The sequence below is a fragment of the Nelusetta ayraudi genome, unplaced genomic scaffold, assembly GCF_046127955.1.
Source record: "Nelusetta ayraudi isolate G7.1 ecotype Tasmania unplaced genomic scaffold, CSIRO-AGI_Nayr_v1 ptg000048l, whole genome shotgun sequence".
Classification (NCBI taxonomy): domain Eukaryota; kingdom Metazoa; phylum Chordata; class Actinopteri; order Tetraodontiformes; family Monacanthidae; genus Nelusetta; species Nelusetta ayraudi.
Genome location: NW_027466098.1, coordinates 10,082,934 through 10,104,198, shown reverse-complemented (window position 1 = coordinate 10,104,198; position 21,265 = coordinate 10,082,934). Strand labels below are relative to the sequence as shown.

Sequence of the window (21,265 nt, the reverse complement as noted above, 5' to 3'; positions counted from 1 at the left end):
CAACTCCACGCCCATGTTCGCTTTCTGCCGCACTCGACTCTTTGATGTTATCATGCAAATGCAAGCGTTCCCCAACTGGCTGCGTCTTTGAAGCTCTTTCCCGCTGTTGTTCTCATCCTCTCGCTTTTCTCGGCAGAGCGTCGGAGGAATGTGACTCACGTTCATTAGTATCAGTCGTCTCTCCGAGCGCCTCTCCTCTCATCTTTCCTGTATACGTCTTTGTCCCCGGCCGACTGTTTACCTCTCATCTGATATGTCTGACTTCCCGTTAGAGGCGTGATTCATCCCGCGAAACCTCTCTGCAGGTCGGGGGAGTTTGATTCCTCCCCAGTGAGAGAGGAGCGTGAGGGTGTTTTCCTACTAAAGCTTGTCAGAGGGAGCTTGTGTGTTGTTTTTTTTGCACCTCCCGGTTTGTGTTTCCAGTGGGGCGACAGATACGCGGCCTGTTTTGTGGCCACACCCTGCTGCAGACCGTTTATGTTTATCCCTGAAAAAATTGTAACCAGAAATCAATTTGTTTTGGTTGTTTAAGAGGCTTAAAGCTGCATAATATGTTAGAACAACAAGAAAAATGTTGTAGGAGATTTCATTGAATGTAGTCAAAATTATGGGATGCATTCTTAATGAAATAAACCAAGGACTGAATGTCCTATTATATAGAAAATGTTGAATTCTGATCTGAATTTGTTTCCTCTGATTCCAGTCCGTCTCATTTTAGGTGCAATAAGCAGCCTATTGATACATATACACGGCACCGCCTGTCGGTGAAGGCGGGGTTCACCCTTGACAAGTTGCCATTTCAAGGTCACGCAGCGCTGACAACTGCACCATCAAAATACGGTGTGCTTGGAAACTGTGTCTCGTTCTAAAAAAAAACAAACAAGAAAATCAAGCAACCAACCAGAAAGTGAATAACCGCTTTATAAATCAATAATTACCTGGTTATTCCATGAAATCATGACACAGCAGGGGTGTGTGTGTTTGTGTGTAGCAGGTTGATGGTGTGCGTATGTGTGCATAAGGTCATCCCACCCCCACCACCCAGGTGGGATTCTGCAGCTGTATGGACATCATTTTCTCTGACAAATATACGAGTCACGGGTCGATAGCGGCTCGCTGAGATGAGATCATTATGCAGCGCGGTGAGACTCGGGATTGAAAACCCCAGTCCCCCCCCACTGATCCGAGCCACAAGCGACCTCTGTGTACGTTAGAGAGCCGGTGAGTGATTTCTTTTTTCTTTTTTTTTCCCCCTCCTGTGTGTTTGTGCGCCAGACTAATGGTCCATTGTGCTCCGTCAGGGTTTATGTAGCCGGCGGGCCGGCCAGGACTGTGAGGCCGCGGGCTTTTGGAGAGTCCAGACAGGGCACTATTTTTGGTCTTGGCAGGAAGGGGAGCGCGCCACCTCCGCCGTTACATAAACACGCACTCACACACTTTCACATTACACTCCACCTCAGACATGTAGGCTAATGCACTTTCACCGCGGCCTCTTTCGTGAAAAATAAATGACGCTGTGACGTCTTCCACGCGAGCTTCCTTTCGAAAGAAAGCGTCCTTGAAGGCAGAATAAATAGAGTGTTGGCCAAGGGAGGCTGCACACACACACACACACACACACACACACAGGCGGAGTTGTCTCTTCTCAAGCAGCTGTTTTACTCACGTCAAAGTGTGAGTTTCTGCCGCGTCCTTGTTGCTCCTCTGCTGGTGAGAGGCCGGCCTGACCGGAGGGGTGGAGGGTGGATCGGGGGAGGGAGGGCCTAAAGGGGCCTTACCTCTGACCACTGTGCCTTCACAGCCCTGTGTGTGAGCGTGAGGCAGAGGGGGAAACCTGCAGGAGACAGCGGTAGAGCCGCGGAGTCACAACATGTAGGAGGAGGACGAGGAGACGCCACCAGCAGAGGAGGCTCCGTTCTAGTTCTACTGGGTCCTTTTTGTTTTTCACGTCAGAGTGGTTTCAGCGCTGGGAGTATAATGTCCTCTGACGACCGGCCTCTGGAGACGGAGCGGAATAACTGACTCAGGAGAATAGCAGGAAGGAAGGAAGGAAGGATGAGGGAGGCGCTGGATAATGTGGATGATGACGATGATGTCATGGGACGGACAGCGAGCCTCTACCTCAGCGACGACTACAAAGAGGTAAAGGACCAAGTTGTGTTGGCCCGGTTCTCGACTGGTGTTGTCATTTTTGCAGTGTGATGTCATCTGACAAATAGTTTTGGCCGACTGGGCTGGAATCGTTTTTTATGCTAGTCTACCAGTTGTACCTGACAGATGTAAATCCAGGAGAAACATCTTCTCTGCTTTGGAAATTAACTTTTTTTTTTTTTCACTTCACCGTATAAGGACATAATGGAGATAAATCTAGAGGTGATTCCACTGAGGTGAATTGTTTCTCGTCACAGGTGATCTGATCTGTACGTTTTGGGGCTAAAATGTGAAATTCCTTCCACTTTTTCTACAGTTGTGAGAAACTGAAACCTTCTGATCTTCAGAGTTGCTGGCGGTGATGCAGTAGTTTTTGTTTGCCCCGCGCAGACCGACTCATCCGAGTAAAAGATAACTGTCTCGTGGTGGCGCTGATGGCATCTTCTGGCCTGGTTGAAAACAAAAAAAACAGATACCACTGGATGTTTCTTCCTAATATTTCACAGAGATTCTTTCAATTCACATGGTTTCCTCTGCTGTTGTCATTTTTACCATTTGAACACATGGCTCGCCACGGCCTCGTATTCTTTTTCACAATGGGTGAAATTCTTTCCCTCTGAGAGTCTCCATGAGGTTTCGGCATGTGGGTTAGAAAATGTCACCGTGGCCGACTTTCCACGCGGTGGCGGGCCGGGCGGTGGAATGGGCGGGATTTCAAGTTTTCCTTGAACTCTCCCTTCTAAAGGGCGTTTCACAGTGAAGCCCAGACGGCCTGGCTGACGTAATGCAGTGCGGGGCGACGTTTGGCTACCAGAGCTGTGAGACATTCAGGGCAAAGCTATGACATAATAGCAGGAGTAAGCAGACTTTTATCCTTAAATCTGCTTCGCTCTCTGGCAGATTGCTCCAGTGAATCTGTGCTGTGTCCTTGCGGAGGGGAGACGCTGGGACGTCTCTCGGGGAGCTATTGTCCTGCACTAAGCCCGCTTCGTGCTCCCCATCTCTCCTCCCACCCTTTGTCATTCTTTCCCACTTGTCTTTGCTTTCCTCCCACCCCGCCGAAACTCCCCTTCCCCCCCCTCCAGACACACACACACACAATCACGTGCAGGCCTCCAGCCCCTCGCTGAGGTTTTTCCCTCCTCCGCTCTGAGTGACAGGAGCAGCCTTGTACTGACCTGCGTCTGAACCGCAGGAGGGGTCAGAGATCAGGGTCCTTATCTGGGCTTGGAATGCCCAAGTGCCAAGATAGGCAGGTCTCAGATAGCATGAAAACACTCCCGGGCCACTCCAATATCCATTTATAGCCTCCGATCCGAAATAAAAGACAGGATGTGGACTTAAATAGTGCAAACTTGAAGGGGCATTCTTTTTTCTTTCTTTTTTTTCAAGAAACGCTCTTTTTTGTTTTTGCTGTAAAGAATTAGATGAATGGTTTCCCAGTCCGAGCTGGTGTTTGTGCTGTAGATATAAAGTTTACTGGGCTTAAGCCCCCACTTTGTCCAAGACTTTGCCAGCAGCCATTTTTGAAGATTTGATTTGAGGCTTTGTCACTGGCGGAACCTGCATGTACCTGCATTGAGATTAAAATTTGTTTTCACATACTGATAAGAATGGATTGGATTTATACCATGCTTTTCGAGGAGCCGCTGCTTAAGTTTAAGTTTATTTATTTAGACGGGACGGTGCATATTGATAAAACACAGAATACGCAGGCAGTCACTGTAAATATGCCGGACTGAGCACTGCTGCTAGATTCAGTAAATATAAAATGAACAATTTACATACAAAATATAACAATATAATACAGCAATTGATGAATTAAAATGATATTTAAAATGGAGATTAAAATCTATCAAAAATAAAACAAAGTAAAAAATAAATAAACTAAAGAAAAGTAGAAGTACACAAAGCTTTACACATATTACCTATGCCGACACTATTGCACAGAAACAACAGTTGCACACACAAGACCGACCCAGACTGAACATGATGCTCATGGCCAAACAGCCCCTCCGACCACCAGCCAACATCCACTCACATGCCTACGAGGCAATGTGGGTTAAGTGCCTTGCCCAAGGACACGACAGACTGGGATGGAGCGGGATTTGAACCGCCAACCTTTCGGTTATTGGACAACCCGCTCCACCTCCTGAGCTTACAGACGCCCACATTGATAAATGCAACACCAAGCTGAACTGCACCTGACTGCTAGAACAAGCAGACACGCACCCCCTCCTCCTCTCCTGCTGTTAAAGCATATACACACCCTCCCTTAAGTAAAGAGTAAATTCTAGTCAAATCTCTGCGCGCCTGAACATCTGTGCGCGATCCACAAGGCTGGAGAGTCAAAACACGGCGAGATAAAAAAAAACCCGGTGACCTCGCCGAGTCTGTTTGCGTAGCTGTGAGCTCAGCAGCTGCGGCAGCAGCAGCGGCAGCAGCTCGGTGTCAAGCCCGGAGCGCATGCAGGCATAGCGAGCGTGTCACCATCCCACAAACTGCACATGTCACGCTACACAACCAGCAGACCTTTGGCCCCGCAGGACCCCCACAATCCTGAGCCCAGGAGGAGCAGCCATGGGCGACAGGGATGGATGGATGGATGGATGGATGGATGGATGACTCAGGGCACTTAGCAGAGAATAAAGGCAGGAAATAGAGAGCTATTAATGCATGAAGAGCCAACCTGTCCACTCCTCTTCAGCTCAATTAAGCCAAATTAGTCGGCTAGGAATCTCAAGACCCGCGGACGCATATTGATGCACTTCTGAAATCTCATCCGCTAAACAATTTTCCTTCAGAAGCGGGCAATTTGCAGAGGGGGGCGGGCGGGCGAGGCGGACGGAGGGAGGGAGGGCCTCTTTTGTCAGCGCAGATAATTAAATCCATCTGCCTCCTCTAATATAGATCTTCGCGGGCAGGCCGCATCCTCGGCAAGCCGCGGCTGCGCGGCTCTCGGGGCGGCGGGATGAATGGAGGAGCGGAGAATGTCTTTGTCCACAAGGGCCCTCAGTCTCAGTAGAGGAAATTGCCCCCGCGAATTTGAGGATAAACACAAATTAGGCCAATTCACTTCCTCCCAATCTAATTTGAACACTGGCGACTTTGATGCCCCGAGACGGTAAAAGTGGGCGGCGGCCGCCGCCAGGACTGCCATCCCTCCCGGCGCACGCATAAGATTAACTTTGTGGACACATCTTGTTGTGGTTGTTGTTTTCATCTTGATCATTTCTTGATTTAATTTGCTCTCTGAGATGATTCAGCCAGTTATGCACACCAAGGCAGGTCTCAGTCATTTCTGAAGCTTTTTGTTTTTTTGGGGGGTGGGGGATGAATCTCAAAGCACCAGGAGGTCACTCACCCTGAGAAAAAAAAAAACGATTGTGTTTTGAGGTGAAAAGGAGGGAGGAGCCACCGTCCACTGCAGACTTCACACCTGCCGCTTCTCAGGGCAGTTTTCACAGCTCTCTAAAGTGCTTTACGTGGCTCCCGTCAAGGCCGTTTCAACACTTGCAGCCCAGTGTTGCACTAAACATAAACACAGCGACCAGCTGTGCTTGGACAGGTGGAGGAAGGTGGTGGAATTGCTGGGCCTTTTGTGCCAGTGGAGCTGCAAAGTAGCAGAGATTTTTTTTTTTTTTCCACTTTGTCCAGAGTGTAATCAGTCAGATTGGGTCGGGTGAGATGAAAGTCTGACGGTGGTCTCTGCAGACCTTCTCCGCAGAAGCAGCATTAACATGACAACAGGTGCAATTGATGGAACTTCATCAGTCACTGCTGAGCCAACAAGGCATAAAAAGCAGCACCAGGACTGTGCTTGACCAGGAAAATACCGGAAAACCGCTGTGAAAATAATGACAAGTAGTGACTTTAATCTACGGCCTTCGTTTCAACATGCCATACAAATTGATCCGTTAGCAATTACTGATTGCAAATTTAGCAAAAGTCATGGTTGTGATTGGGCTGTATCACTGCTGGAGCCTTTCCTTAGCAGAGAGTTTTAGACAAACGGTATCAGTGAGCAGGATAGTGGATGTAGTCTGTTGAATCAGAAGAAATAGTTTTTAAGCGGAAAAATCTCTTCGTCACAGACACCAAGTGTTTCAATCTCACATCTAATATTGTCCAGATAAAGCAAACATTGTGAATATTTCATGCTGTCCTCCATGAAATGTATTTTGGGATCTTTGTTTTTCATGCCTGACTCCAGTGGAACAGCCACTCTTGATAAATCATCTGCAGATATCCTGAAAACAGAGTGCTTAGCCCTCTGTTTACGGCCTCCTGCAATGAGATTTTTTTATTTTGTTTTTGCATTAATGTTGAGGAAGGATTTCTGGAATGGTGCATTGAAGTTCTCTGTGTTATTAGAAAATGAAATTCAGCAGACAAACTTAAAGATGGAGTTTTATTATTTTGTGACAGTAGAGAGCGAGAGAAAAAATAGTATTATATAACATTGGTGCATTATTATTATTATTATTATTATTATTATTATTATTATTATTATTATTATTATTTATTTATTTATTGTTTGTTTTGCATTAAACAGCACCTGAAAGGCAAATAGGTATGTCGTCTCTGGCACATCAGCTCCTTGAGTAGCTTGAGCTTCACTTTGACGATCATTCTAAAGGGTGTTCAACTCCAGACTGAGGAAATGGGAGGAAATACATTGATTCAGGAAAATTCACTGAACATAATTTAGGCTTGAACTGAGCACACTGTGTTTAACGGCCCACTCACGAGTAGAACTCCTCCTTATCTCTAATTTATTATCTTTTATCTCACTAATTAATTAGTTGCTTGGTTTGTTTTTGCCCCCTGGGACTTTCCTTGTTTTTCTTTTCATCAATGCCTTTGTGCAGTGCGTTACAGTGGCCCCGCTCGGATGTTTCGCCTGCACGCCTCAGTTTCACCTCGTTTATTTCCACTGTTTCCTAACAACAGTTGCCACAGCACCGTCAGCTGTCAGCCGAGCTCGCGGCCGCCTGCTCCTCGCGGTAGCTCGCCTGCTGGTGACTCAGCCGTCTGAGGAACCCTCGCATGCGCTGACACGCGTGCGCCTGAGCTGACGGGAGGAGTTTAGCTGCACGTTTGATTGATTTCATTAGAGATTCATTAAGAATTCCTTCCAAGTAGTGAGAATTTCAACCGGACTCTTAATTTGACAGATATTAGCCCGGCTTTCGCTGCACCTGTGAAGCAAACAAAGAGAGTGTTGATGTTGGCTCTGAATATATCAACATAGAACACACACACACACTCAGCCATCGAGTGCCAAGTCTAGCCGTCTTTGAGCCGGCGTCTCTGCCAGCTGTGCCAAGAGCATCTCGCACGCTACTTGTGTGGAGTGGGATTATGTTAATTTGTCCTTGGTGGAATGCGCGCTCAACCAAATGCCGGCACACAACTGACCGGAGAGCAAACAGAGAATGGTGAGGGAAGGCGGGATGGGGGTGCCGAGAGATGTGGGAGTGAGATGAGGGGAAGTGAGGACAATGGAGGGGTGGAGAGGCTGTTTCAGGAGGCTCAAGACGTTAGGTATCCCAGGAGCAGAGATGGATGGCATAGGCGGTGCTAGAGGCAATGATGGATCTAATGTGGAGGGTCTAGCCTCCTAAACCTCCCTCCAGACTGAAGGAGGGAAGAAGAAGAGGGAGCGCCGCTCTGCAAACAGGTGCTCTTTGGTTGTGGTTCATGCATCGAAGCTGACACATTCAGTTAAATCCTCACACAAGAAATCCGAAGTGGAAAAGTGAAGTGCAGGATGAGAAACTGAAACAATTTCAAGGCGACTCTGTTGAATATATGAAATTAAGAAGCCTTTATTTTGGCAGGACTGCAAAGATACAAACACTGGGCCTACGTGTTATAGCCTTCATCAGTGGAACAGTCCAACCTGTCAAAAACACCTCTTGGATTTTTTTTTTCACTTTCTCATCCTGCATTTCACTTTTCCACTCCCGATGTTTATTGCGAGGATTTAACTGAATCTGTCAACCTCCCCCCAGACTGTCCAGTTGGCCGACACACACTGCGGACACTGCAGACACTGTTCCCTGGGTCCTTCCCAACATTCAAGACTCCCTTTTCCTTTTACTTGAAAATGCAACTAGAAAAGCGTACAAGAAATATAAGATTTGTTTAGGATTTTAAATTGATATCACAGCCTTCAACTCCAAATCAGTGGAGGTTTGAAATTCAGATCATCAGATGAGAGTGAAGTGAGTGTGTGTCTGCCTCTATGAAAAAACTGTTTGTCTAATGAATCTTGAGTCACCTCACACACTTACACACCCATACACACACCAAGCCTGACCCTGACCCCTTCTGAAAAACCGCCCTGTGCGTGTGCGTATGTGCGTGGAACGCTGCCAAGGCTAAAGCTGAATTCAATTAGTGCTTGGGAGAAGCAAAGTGAGAGTGACGCTGGACCTGTTGTGCATTAATGGAATTTTAATCATGTTTAAAATGGCTTTTACAGATTCTGGTTCCTCTGCCACTTAGCGGACATAACCTAAAACCAGCCCTCTGAAAAAATAAAGGCTTCGGTTATCAGTGCCTGCTGAATTTTTCTCCTTGACGTCAGCGCCATCTGCTGGTGAAGAGAAAATATTTCAACTTGGGTCGGTCGCGGACTCGGATCTTCCATGTTTCATTGCAATTACGGGACCTATTTTAGGAGGGAGATGTTTCTATTAATACCCGGTGCCCACTTTGTTTCAACCTTTCCAAACAGCTGCTGAAAGGAGGCACAAATACAGATGGCGTGTTTGTGTGTGTTACAGCTACAGCACCTATTCACCCGACTCTTCAGTGAGAAGCCTGGACTGGAATCTACTGGCACGCTGGCGCCTTTCAAGCTGTGTTGTGTTTTCATTTGCAAAAACAAAATAAGCATTTAAATTTGCATATAGAGTGGAAGAAGGCAGCCGTACTGTGCCTGCGTGTTTCCACACGTCATTCAGGGTTTCACGATTTTACACTGAAACAGGGAGTAACGTCAGGACGGCTTTTTTTCCCCTGATGAGAGAAAAGAAAAAATGTTTTGCGGCGTGACGAACGCGTGTCAGCGTGGATCTGTTTTGCGGCGTGCTTTCGAGTCTCAGGGCGTTTGAGGTGAACGAGTGGGTTGACCTTGTGCCCGTGCCTGTGCTTGTCCGTTGCAGGCCCAAAAGAATGAGAGAGAGTCCATCCGGCAGAAGTTGGCCCTGGGAAGTTTCTTTGACGATGGGCCGGGCATCTACACCAGCTGCAGCAAGAGCGGCAAACCCAGCCTCTCTTCCCGGTGAGACTCACGAGATGATTTGCTAGAAATTGCTAGAAAAATTTATTTATTTATTTTTTCATACATATATATACTTTATTTGTGTGTGTATGTGTGTATATATATACAGTATATATTGATATAGCTATAGATATATACTGTATATAGACATGTGTACATATATATGTATATAGATGTATCTATATACATGTATATGTATAAATATATAAACATGTGTGTATGTATCTATATATATATATATATATATATATATAGATACACACATACATATATATATATATATAGATAGATAGATAGATACATACATACATACACACATGTTTATATATTTATACATATACATGTATATAGACACATATAAACATATATATATATATATATATATATATATATATATATATATATATATATATACATACATATATATATATATACATATACATATACATATATATATATATACATACATATGTGTGTATATATATATATATATGTATATATATATGTATATATGTATATATATATACATACATATGTGTGTGTATATATATATATATGTATATATATATATGTATATATGTATATATATATACATACATATGTGTGTATATATATATGTATATATATATATATAAATATATATATTTATATATATATATATATATATATATATATATATATATATATATATATATATATATATACATATATATATATATATATATACATATATATATATATATATATATATATATATATATATATATATATATACATACATATATGAAAAGAATTGTGTCAAAATAGTCAGAAAAAAAACCCTGAGGATAATAAATCTGATTTGCTGTCATGGTTGTCAGCAATAAGAAGGAAAGGCAGAGAGGAAGAAGATGACAGGAAACAGAGAGGATTTGTGCTGTATGAATGAGCCACACACAGCCGAGGCTCTCACTTCCCATAATATACCTAGAGGAGCCCACACGCGCACGCACACTAACACACACACACACACAAAAAACAGCATTACGGACTCCTCCTACACAACGGCTTACTGGCATTAGATGTTCTGTCAGAACACTCGGCCTTTTGTGTTAGTGCCATTTGAATCACATGGATTCCTCAACCTAGCGTGTTCATGACCAGCTGAGATGCTTTTACTGGCGACTGTGGGGAAGTGTGCGTCTGAAGTGTCGCACTGGGCTGGAGTCAGAGACGGGAGGGAGGAAAGGCCCCGGTGAAGCTAATGATTAAAGCGGCGCTATGCAGAGGTCAGGTTCGGTATCAGCGTTAGAATCCACCGACTTGTAAAGGTTACGACCACATTCCTAAACGCATTGACACAGCGTCACATGCTGGCCTGGAAAAGGAATGTCTAACTTTGGTCACATCTTAATGTAGAATGACTGCATAGTGTTGCTTTAAATCCTTTTTGAAGTGTGTGTTTTGTTTATTTTAAAAGATTGTCAGTATGATTTTTGATCAGAATCGAAGTAAAATTGTAGTTTTTGGCTTCTTGAGGGCTGGAAATTGGACTTTTGTTGCACTTGTGCAACAAGTGTCTGCAAAAACTCTTTTTCAAGCCAGAGAATTTTGCTCTTGATCTCTGTCAGCTTCAGTTTCACAGAAGCCGTTGTCTGTTCCAAGTAAAAATTCAAGTTTCAAGCTCGATGTCCTGAAAATAAATCATTGATTGGCACTGAGGTGCTTTTTAAATTGTAGCCGATTGGATTTCTGCCGCCTACCCGGCACTTACACCTGGTGGATGCACAGCACACACACAGCGACACCTCACACAGCCGCCCAACTGTCTCAGAACGTTTGGATCAAATCCACAAGCGTGGCCTGGGATCGATCGGTGGTGGCAGCGAGAGGAGGGACGGTTAAAAAAAAACACCCGACCTCCTTAATTCCGCCTCTCAGTCAGCATCTTCGGCCTGCGGTGAAGAGAGCAGCTTTCTTTTTTTCCTTTTCACCGTTGTTGTGTTGCAGCGTGCAAACTCAAGAGGACTCCTTTAATCTCAGAGATTAGCCCGGGGGGTGCATGCCAGAAAATAATCCATAGTTTCCTCCGTCTCCTCCCCCCCGCCCCCCTCCTCCCCTGCAGGCTGCAGAGTGGCATGAACCTACAGATCTGCTTCGTCAATGACAGCGGCAGCGACAAGGACAGCGATGCAGACGACAGCAAGACGGAGACCAGCCTGGACACGCCTCTGTCCCCCATGGTACAAAACACCGTAGTTATCTTTAGATTCCAGGTTGGAAGAATTTCATAGGAATCATGAGGCACACAATTGATAAAAAATAAGATTGCAGAAATGTGACTGGAGGTGAAAGAGAATGTGGAGATGCACTGCAGTTCCCAGCTTTTGTTTCCTTTAGCTGTTTAATAAATGTCCAGCAAGAGGTGAAGGCAAATATACGCATGGATGACGGTCCACAATAACTTCCCGTCATCCAGAGACACAGAGAGGAGGAAGAAAAGCAGAATCATCTTCTTTTTATGCTCGCCGTCGCTCCGCCAACGTGTCTCCGAGCTTTAAATTCGACGTCCTCAACTGCCAAGAATTAAAAAAAAAAAAAAAAAAAACTGTTTATCTGCTTTGGTCATTTTGACGCTGTCCCCATTTAACACTCGTCCGTCATTCTGCTCACTCTCTCCCTCCTCATCTTTTATTCCATTTGCTTGCTCGCTCGGCCACAGTCGAAGCAGAGCTCGTCCTACTCGGACAGGGACACCACCGAGGACGACTCCGAGTCCCTGGAGGACATGGACTTCCTGAGTCGACAGAAGAAGCTGCAGGCCGAGGCCAAGCTGGCCCTGGCGATGGCCAAGCCCATGGCCAAGATGCAGGTGGAGGTGGAGAAACAGAACCGCAAGAAGTCACCAGTGGCCGACCTGGTCAGTAGCACCGTGATGTTGACGCGTCGCAAAAAAGTGCAATCATCTCTACGAACTCATATTTATTGACGGTCGTAAGCTGTACGCATCGTGATCGTCAACTAGTTCTGCCCCCAAGTGGACAACTTAAGTATTGAACGGTTCGAAAAGATCCTCATGGGTACGTTTAAGCCATAACTTCTCAGTTTATATGTAGAAACCTTTCTACCTTCTCAAAAGTTATTTCATACTGAAATTAGTTTTAACTTTCATAGTAGCTTTCTATTATCACTACAGATTGCAGAAGTTTTTTTTTTAATTTCATTTCATTTCTGACTCACTGTAATAAGTTTCAGTTTTAGGTGTCAAAGAAGTGACTTCACGTGGCTCCTTTCACAAGGAGGGAAAAACTTTTTTTTATTCCCCCACATGCAGGTATAAATACCTCTCAGTTAACAGTGCACAGATGAAGTTATTCAGACCTTTTTTCTCTTGTAAGCATTAGTCATCAGCCTGTGAGTGACACTTATGTCAACAGTGCAAAAGAAAGCAAGCCTCTAAATGTATGCAAGAAATAGAAACCCAATCCACTTTATTTATAAAGCACAATTGAAATAAACACAAAGGTTGCCAAAGTGCTGTGCATTAACATAGACATAATAAAAGACAGGGTACTTCTGTGCACACAAAATCCACCACCCAACCGGTGTGAAAAGCCAAAGAAAAGAGGTGCGTTTTCAGAAAAGATTTAAAATTGGACAGTGAAGAGGCCTAATGTGCAGCGGCAGTTCATTCCATTTGAAACAAAGAAATGAGAAAGAGAGACTTCAAGAAGCCTCTGCGGTTAAATTACATATTTGCAATATTACATTAGCGGAAGCTGCCACACACAGCTTCTCATAAACACGCCTGGTGTATTTTGGGGGGTTAGCATAATTTATTCAGCTTCCCCTTGGATGGATAAATTTAGCAGAGCTAATCGGTGTGCTTAGACCCGGCGTGCTGACAGAGTAGAAACGTACCTGTAATTGGTACATTCCAAAAAACGCACTTAAATTAGCTGCCTTCATTTCTTCTGTCCCTGGCGAACCCGGCCGGAATTAATGCAGCGGGTTCCAAACGTGTCCACCGTCGTCCAGTTTCACCATCACCCGCGTTCGGAAACCTTACTGGCATGCGGGGCGCGCTCTGACTGACGGATCTGAGCGGCTAGTGTAGGTGTTTGGTCACAGGAAGCTCTTCATATTCCTCCTCCGTCTTCCGCTGCCCCCATTTAGAGGTGATGACGACCCCCTCCCCAGCAACCCCACCCCCCCCCACTCATAATTATTTCATCCATTTTTCATCTGCCTCGCTGCCTCCGCGGGGAGTGTGTGCGTCGCGGCCACTCGCACACAGTAAATTTCCACCCGGACTCGCAGGCGGAGGTGCTTTACTTATTCAGGGAAAGGGAAGGGCAGCAGGGCCGGCTCCATCTATAATTCATACGCCGGAAAGCATTGACTTGGGTGTTTGGGGGGGGGGGGGGGGGGGGGCTCAGCAGTCGCAAGACATCACTGTCACGCTGGCCGCCCGACACGCGCAGCATATTAAGACGTGTTCGGGACTTACAGCCGCCTGCCATGTCGGGAAAACTCCAAAGATGTTAAATTGCAGGTGGAACGGAGATTCCACATTTGAATCCTCCGCAGTGGCCGGCAGTCGGAGGCCGCCAGTCCATCTCATTAGAGAGTGTTTTATTTTACCGTCAGTGAGCTGAGGCGGCGCTGCCTCTGCCTGCCGTGACCTTTACCATGACACACGTTGCAGGGAAGTGACATGAGGCCGTGAATCACTGTCACCCGCCACCATAGGGATGTTTTTCGCCCCCAAACTGTTTGTCGCTGTGTTCTTTTTCTTTTTTTTCCCGTCGACTCGGGCCCACGTGGACACTGCAGAGATGGTTTTCGCAGTCCTTTGCTTTTTGACTGAGGTGTTAGCGAAGCGTTTGCTGCCGTTTGAACAAGTTTGAGAACTGCTTGAAACAGGTGCGGGGGATTCTCGTGCACGCTGGGATTCTCGTGCACGTCTCCAGTAAGTCAGTAGGGCCAAAATGAACAAAGACAAACACAATGAGATTTAAGGTGCATAAGAAAGAGAAGCTACATATTATAGGTGGGCCATACATAGATATATACACACAATGAAGTGAATTTGGCGCAAAAAGGTTCCATAGATATTGCACACGGGTAGTTTTTGAGGTCGTCCAGCGAGGTGCCAATTAATTATTCAGTGTCTGAGTGAGTGCATGAGGTGCAAAAATAAATAGTGTCCTTTCCTTTTTAATTGTCTCCAGATAAAGTCCCTGCGGTGCCCGGGTTGAGTCAGGCGTTTCTCGAATAGTCATTCAATTTTGTTCTGAATGTTATGATATTTGATTGTCTTCCAGGAAGTTGTCCCGGGAAGTTTGTTGCGTCTTTCAACGCATGGGTGTGTATGGAAATTGCCGGCTTTATTACGCCCAAAATGATAAAGCCAGCAAATTGAAAGAAAAAAAAAACAGTCTGCTGCATTCACATGACAAAGAGCGAAAGGACAGATCGAGGGTGAAACGGCTCTTTAAAATGTGTCTCAAATATCCCAGTTGGAACAAAAGCAGGTGGGTTTTCAGCGAAGTGCCACCTGAGTTCCATGAACTCAGAGATGAGAGGGGGCAGCTTGTGGAAGTGAATCACAGAGACTGACGGCACTTTCCAACCACCCCTGCCCCTTGTGAAGGGCAAACTGTGGGCCAGCCTGCGTGAACTGTGCAAACACTGCCGCCAGAGAAACAATGGAGACGGCTTAAAGCGAGGGCTTCCATTTTTAAGTTTCGGGGTTTTTTTGTTTTTAACCGAGAATGTTCTATTAAAGCCTCCATTTGTCCGGGCGAGCCGCTGAGAGCGCTGTGGTTTCTCTGCGTGAGATCATCCACGCGCCGATATGCAACGATACAGACAGAAACTCCTGGGATGACACGGCCGGGCCGTAGAAAGTCGCACTTTGGTCAGCAGCGGCTCAAAGGTTCCCTGTCGCCCACTCGTGTAGTAAACAACGTCACATTTCTTTCTCTCTCTCTCTCTCTCTCTCTCTCTCGCCGCTGTCCTTTAAAAGCCACTCGCGCTAAAGTGAAACCGCCGTGCGGAAGCTTCCAGGACGCCGCTCGAACTTGAAAGTGAAAGAGGTCTGAAACTGGAACTGTGCGGCGGTGTGGCCCCGAAAGCCACACCGACTCACTCATCTGCTGTTGATTGTCAGCGGTGGGAGTGCGCGAAAACGTAGAGAGGAAAAAAAAAAACACAAACAAACACACAAAGTGACGTGTTGTGGAGGAAATGGAAAGAATGCAAACTGGCCGGACGGTGTTGAAGGAGGGAGATCGACTTTTAAATAGCATAAAAAAGTCTAAGGAGATTTATTGTAAAGTGTTTAAAATGAATGAAAAGCACATTCTTCTTCTTCTTTTTTTTTTTATCTGTGATAATGTATGTAAAACACATGAGCAAATTAGAGCGCATGCTTTATTAGAGAGCGTGCTTTATTGACTGGTTATGTAACAGTTTCGATGCAGCGTTTTGATTGGCCCCGAGGCGCTGTAATGGAGCGCGGCGGCGCCGAGGCGTGCGACAAGCTGCTACGCTGCCGTTTCGTTTTCTTAATAATCACAAATGACTCAACCCGCCTGTCACCACTGCGGACGGCAGTTTGCACTTGTCAAGGCCCGGCGCTCCCAACAGCCGCCTTCCCATCGCGACAAACACTTTTGCCGCTGCACGGACGCGCTGACGAGAGAGGGCCTGAAGAAGAGTCATTTCAAAATAAGACTTCAAAAACTCACCGTGGAACAGCAGCAAAGAGCAGTTTCAAATGTCTTCCCTTTGTGCTTAAAAATGAAAAAAATGTTGTTTTAACAATCTTTGTATTTATTTGTCTGTCTGTCTCTCGCTTAGCTGCCGCACATGCCTCACATCAGCGAGTGTCTCATGAAGAGAAGCCTGAAGCCCACCGACCTGAGAGACATGACCCTGGGGCAACTGCAGGTCATAGTCAACGACCTGCACTCCCAAATTGAAAGTGAGTGGCAAAGAAGGAAGGGGAGGGCAGCACTAAACAGTCAGAGAAGCATTTTCCTCAAATAGCAGAAATGAGCAAGAGAGCGCATGGGGGAAAAACGTGCTCATGCAAACTGACCCCTACCCTTTGCAGTTGGATGTGAAAGTACTTTTATTTATGACAGTCAAGGACGGCGCTTGTTCACAATGTTTCCCCTCGAAGGTTTACTGTCAGTTACCACCAGCGCTGCGCCACAGTCATTGCTGCGCTTGCCACTTAGGGATGAATAATTTCGCGTTTCACCAAAAACGACTGCAGGAATCCCCACGAGTCCAAAATCACCCACGTGTGTTTTTGACTCGCAGCAGACTTTCCCTCCACAATGTCTCCATACCGGCCCCAAAAGCTAAAGGAAGAAACCAAGAAAGCAACCGAAACAAAAACCGCTTTTTGACACGGGGTCCATTTAATGACGCTCAGCATGTTTTACTGGCTTTGGAGGGATTATTACTGAGAACCAAAAGAGGGAATTTTAATACAGACTGCCATAAAAAAAAGAAAAAAAAAAGAAAAGGCAATCATTGTCCAGCCAGCAAACATTTTTTTTTTTTTTGTCATGCTTCACATCAGGTGGACGAATATGTGGGGTTTTTTTTTCCTTGTCATAAGACTCGTTTCTGTGGTGTGCTCAGGTCTGAACGAGGAGCTGGTGCAGCTGCTGCTGATTCGGGATGAACTACACATGGAGCAAGACGCCATGCTGGTGGACATAGAGGACCTCACCAGGTGATTTGACGCCTCAAAAGTGAAATGAAATTGAGAAATAAAAAACTGTCCCTTAGGGTTTATATTTTATTATGAGTCCACCGACGGCACAGAATCACTGCATGGCAGCAAGGTCACCCGAGGGCGTTCGGAACCCTCATTCAGAGACACTTAATGAGCAAGTTCACCGCGGCCATGTTTCACACCAGGTGGAAAATGGGGTGAAAAAAAAAACAGCCAAAAATGAGGAAGCATTCTGAAGATGAAAACAAATGACTTTGTCAGAATCAAATCTTTTTCAAAAGCAATTTTTTTTTCTTTTTTTTTTTTTTCATTTAAACCAAAGTGTTTCATTGTAAGCTCCATATTGTTTGTATTCATCTTGTCAGGTTTATTTTTAGAGAATCCTGAAATAGGCACTGAAATAAGTTTTTCAATAAAGTGATGATCATGTTTTTTCCGGACTTGCTGTGCCAGGCGTGTCTTGGAATTTCTCACAGCCTGCATCGAAAATGTGCATCTGCACAACAAGTCGGTCCGGATGAATTTTTCCTTTGCCGTGACGTTGGGGAGGAATTCATTTCCTTGTCCAGAGACACACAGAAGTTGTGGCTGTGTCTCAATTCAGGGTCTGCCTCCTTCGTCAGCTGGGTCCTTCACCGGCTGACGGTAACCACACGGGACGGTCTGGCCTTCGCCGTATTCCCTGGTTGCGTCACCGTCGTTCCCTACTGCTGGCCAACCCCGGAAATGACGTTTTTATAGCATCAGGCTAACCATTACTCAGCATTAACGGTCATTTTAACTGAATTTTGGGGTTTTGGTTTCACATATATGCTATTGGATGTTTCAAACAAGTCAAAACCCTACGGTAAAAACTTTACATATTTAATGTGAAATTTGAATACTTAAATTTCTATGTTGTGTCTTTGCCAGTAGATGCCGCCATTTCAGCTGACTTCCCAGGATCCCAGGATGCTTTGTGTGCTACTGCTAAGCATCCTGGGAGGCCGCAAAGGATAGTAGCGGCGCGTTCTCCGAATCGGCTAAAAGTACGGCGCATTTGAAGGCCGCATTTGGAGCGTCCTCGCGTGAATTGGGCCAAGCCTTCGCGCAGTGCTATGACGTCACTGGCGTTCAAATGCAGGCTTCAAATGAAGGATGCAGACCCTGAATTCGGCCACAGCCAAAGCCACAGAGACTTTGACACGCGTCCTGCGCCCACTAGATCTCTCAACAACGCCCCCGCAGGTGGAAGTGTTTAAGGTCCGAAAGCGGACGCTGAAGTGGATCTGCTCTCTGGCTCTCAAACTGTAACTGAAACTTTTTTCGAGACGGTCCGAGGCAGGCACCCTGGGAGTGAGAGTGCGCAGCCAGTCATTTCACCGCCGTCTTGTTTTGGGAAGCAGTGAGCGGAGCGTGCTGAAAAGTGCGCTCGAGTCAGGTTTCGTGATTTGCGACGCGGCCGCGTGCTGTTTCATTATTTACATCGCTCAGGATTTTTTTTTTTTTTTTTTTTCTTTCTTTTGGCTTTGGCCGGAGTTTCACTGTTTCATTTGAATCAAAGTGTCGTTCTCTTTCGCAGGCACGCCGAGAGCCAGCAGAAACACTTGGCGGAGAGGACCCTGTCCAAATGAGATGCCTGACCCCTGACCCCTGACCTCCAAACCCCCTGCTCCCCCCCACGTTTTCAACCTTCTGCCTCGCCCGGCTCGTACTCCAGACTTGTCCACCTCCGCCCCGGGTCGAACCCGGTCCCGCCCTGCTTGTCCCAAGTATTTTGTGCCCCTCTGCCCCTCCCCCCCGTCACCCGCAGTGCCCCCCCCCCCCCCCCCCCCAGAACTCCAGCGGTAGCAGCAGCACAGACGAAGGCCACCCTCTTTCATTTGCTCGTGCGGTTTCTCTCCTCCCGGTCCGACAAGACGGAGGAGGAGGAGGAGGAGGAGGAGGAGGAGGAGGAGCACTTCCTGCTTCCTGGTAGAAGAGGAAACGGACTGTGTGTTGTCATGGTTTACTGTCTCCCCCTCCCCGACCCCCCTTCTCACCCCAGCTTCCTGTGCAGTGATCGGCCTTGCTTTTGCAACTGTTTCTTTTTAACTTTCTACATTCGCCACTAAATTATAACTGTCGAAATGCAAAAACGAGAAAAAAGAAAAAGAAAAAATTGTGGGGGGGAAAAAATGAAATGATAGCGAAAAATTTAGTATAAAGTCAGTTACGCGGGGAAAAAAAGAAACAATGCTGTAAAAAAATAAAAAAAAGAAACAGATGGAAACTAACTTCTTCGAAACCATTTTGAGTTGGTAATTTTAAAGTATTTCGACCTGTTTTTATTCTGCACAAATGGTAGTTTTCAACTGAGAAATGTTCATTTTGAAGGTGCTAAAAGAGTGTAAAAGGAAACATGCCTGCCTTGTAGTGGAGTCGTAGCTTTTGGTAATACGTTCACTCTCTCTTCAACATTTTGTGAATGTTGATCTTCTGACACGAGTCATTTTCAATGAACAGGTGTGTTAATATCATTTTCATCCTATTGTAATCAGAAGTTTTATTTCGAGGGAAGAGATGTTTATGTACAGATATGTAAAATAAAGAATAAACTTTGTTTCATAGATGCCGCCGTGCCGCGCCGTCTTTCTTTCCGGCCTGCCGCGGCTGCCGCCGGTCGGCCGAGAGCCGGTCGGGTACGCTCGCTCGCGCTTCCTCTTTCTGAGCGGCGTAGGCGGCAACTTGCGGAGGGAACGCACGGCCGCTCCACATGTTGTGTGACTCCGCTGTCTTTGTTTCACTCCTTCCTCATCCTTCACTCTCCTGGGATTGTCTTTTTCTTCCCGAAAGTGGCTCAACTTTTTTTTTTTTCTTTTCTTTTTTAAATACAACTCCCATGTGGTGCCCGTGAGACTCTAAAATGACTATTAGAGAGTTCAGTAATGATCTTAATGTTCATTTTGAGGGCCTTACATTTCTCTGAGGAAGTCCCCCTCGAACCTTCTGGCCACCAGTTCTTGGTGGATGTGTACGGTGGCTGTTTTGTTTTGCTCTTCACCACACTGAAGCTAATGCGTGAGTTCGAGCCAAAGAAAGGGCAGGAAACTCCTACACTGTGTATGCTTAAAGTGCAGCGAACAACAGAAAGATCACATGTAGCTGGGACTGGTTGGAGGCGATGAGGTCATGCTTAGAATTTCTACCTGCTTTCACTATGATGATGACTTAATGCCGGTTGTACCCCGTTGGCCAGAAGGAGGTCGGATGTGTTTGGCGGTTCACTTTCACAGTGAACCGAAAAGAATTCAGAGAGACGTGTGAAGGAAAAAAAAAAGTCAACCAGGAAGCTGCAACAATCGTCTCAGTACTAGATACTGAGATACTAGATTCAAAGAGCAGGACACATAAAGCCTAATGGACATTTACCTGTTAACAAATCTAAGTTCTACATTGTAGATAAATGAAATAGGATGAGGATTTTTTTTTTTTTTTTTTTTTTGCATTGAATATTATTTAAATAATATTGGATTTCACTTTTAAAAATCAGCAACTTGGAAAATCTCCCTTGTCTTTATTGTTTCACAAAGCTCGAACACATAATGAATGCAGATATATTATTCCCCATTGAAGGACAAAGTGTGTGTGTGTGTGTGTGCGAGTGCACTTGGAAGTACTTAGAAGTTGCTTCTTTCTTTTTGTTTTTTCATATTTATTTTTTACCATTTCAACATCATTATTTTTGAAAACATTTGGGCTATGATCACAGGATTATTGTGGAAATTAAGAAAATTCAGAAATAAGTTGTTCTTATTTAGATGGCAAGTAATCACAGAGGAAATTTCAGGATTGTCATCGCTTGCAGTGAATGACTTTAAAACGGGTCTTTCATTTCATGGTGTAAAACAAATGTGTGAATTTTCATTTGGCTCTAAAAGAAAAAAAAAAAAAAAACATACAAGAAAGAGTATCTGTCAGTGAAAGGTTTCCAGCTAATAGGCTGGTTTGGTCCATTACGAGAATGTGTGGCTTTGCTTTTCTTGTTCCTCTCTTTGTTTTGATATCTCAAAGAAAAGTGTGGGAAAATTGTTGTACACGAAACTCTCTCTCTCTATCTCTCT

At 45.4% G+C, this 21,265-nt stretch overlaps 1 protein-coding gene across 7 annotated transcripts in view; it reads left to right on the top strand.

The window, feature by feature from the left end:
• Positions 1–19,773, top strand: part of schip1 (schwannomin interacting protein 1) — a 200,675-nt gene extending 180,902 nt beyond the window's left edge. For 6 of the 7 annotated variants that reach the window (XM_076036228.1, XM_076036227.1, XM_076036226.1 and 3 more), the window contains 6 exons: positions 9,327–9,445; positions 11,550–11,667; positions 12,147–12,344; positions 16,292–16,415; positions 17,087–17,180; positions 18,745–19,773. In XM_076036228.1, the coding sequence (XP_075892343.1) occupies positions 9,327–9,445; positions 11,550–11,667; positions 12,147–12,344; positions 16,292–16,415; positions 17,087–17,180; positions 18,745–18,796 (705 nt within the window). In that variant the 3' untranslated portion in view covers positions 18,797–19,773. Of the gene's footprint in view, positions 1–1,807; positions 2,143–9,326; positions 9,446–11,549; positions 11,668–12,146; positions 12,345–16,291; positions 16,416–17,086; positions 17,181–18,744 lie in introns of those variants that run through there. The other variant, XM_076036231.1, reaches the window with a different exon arrangement.
• Positions 19,774–21,265: the final 1,492 nt, after the last annotated feature.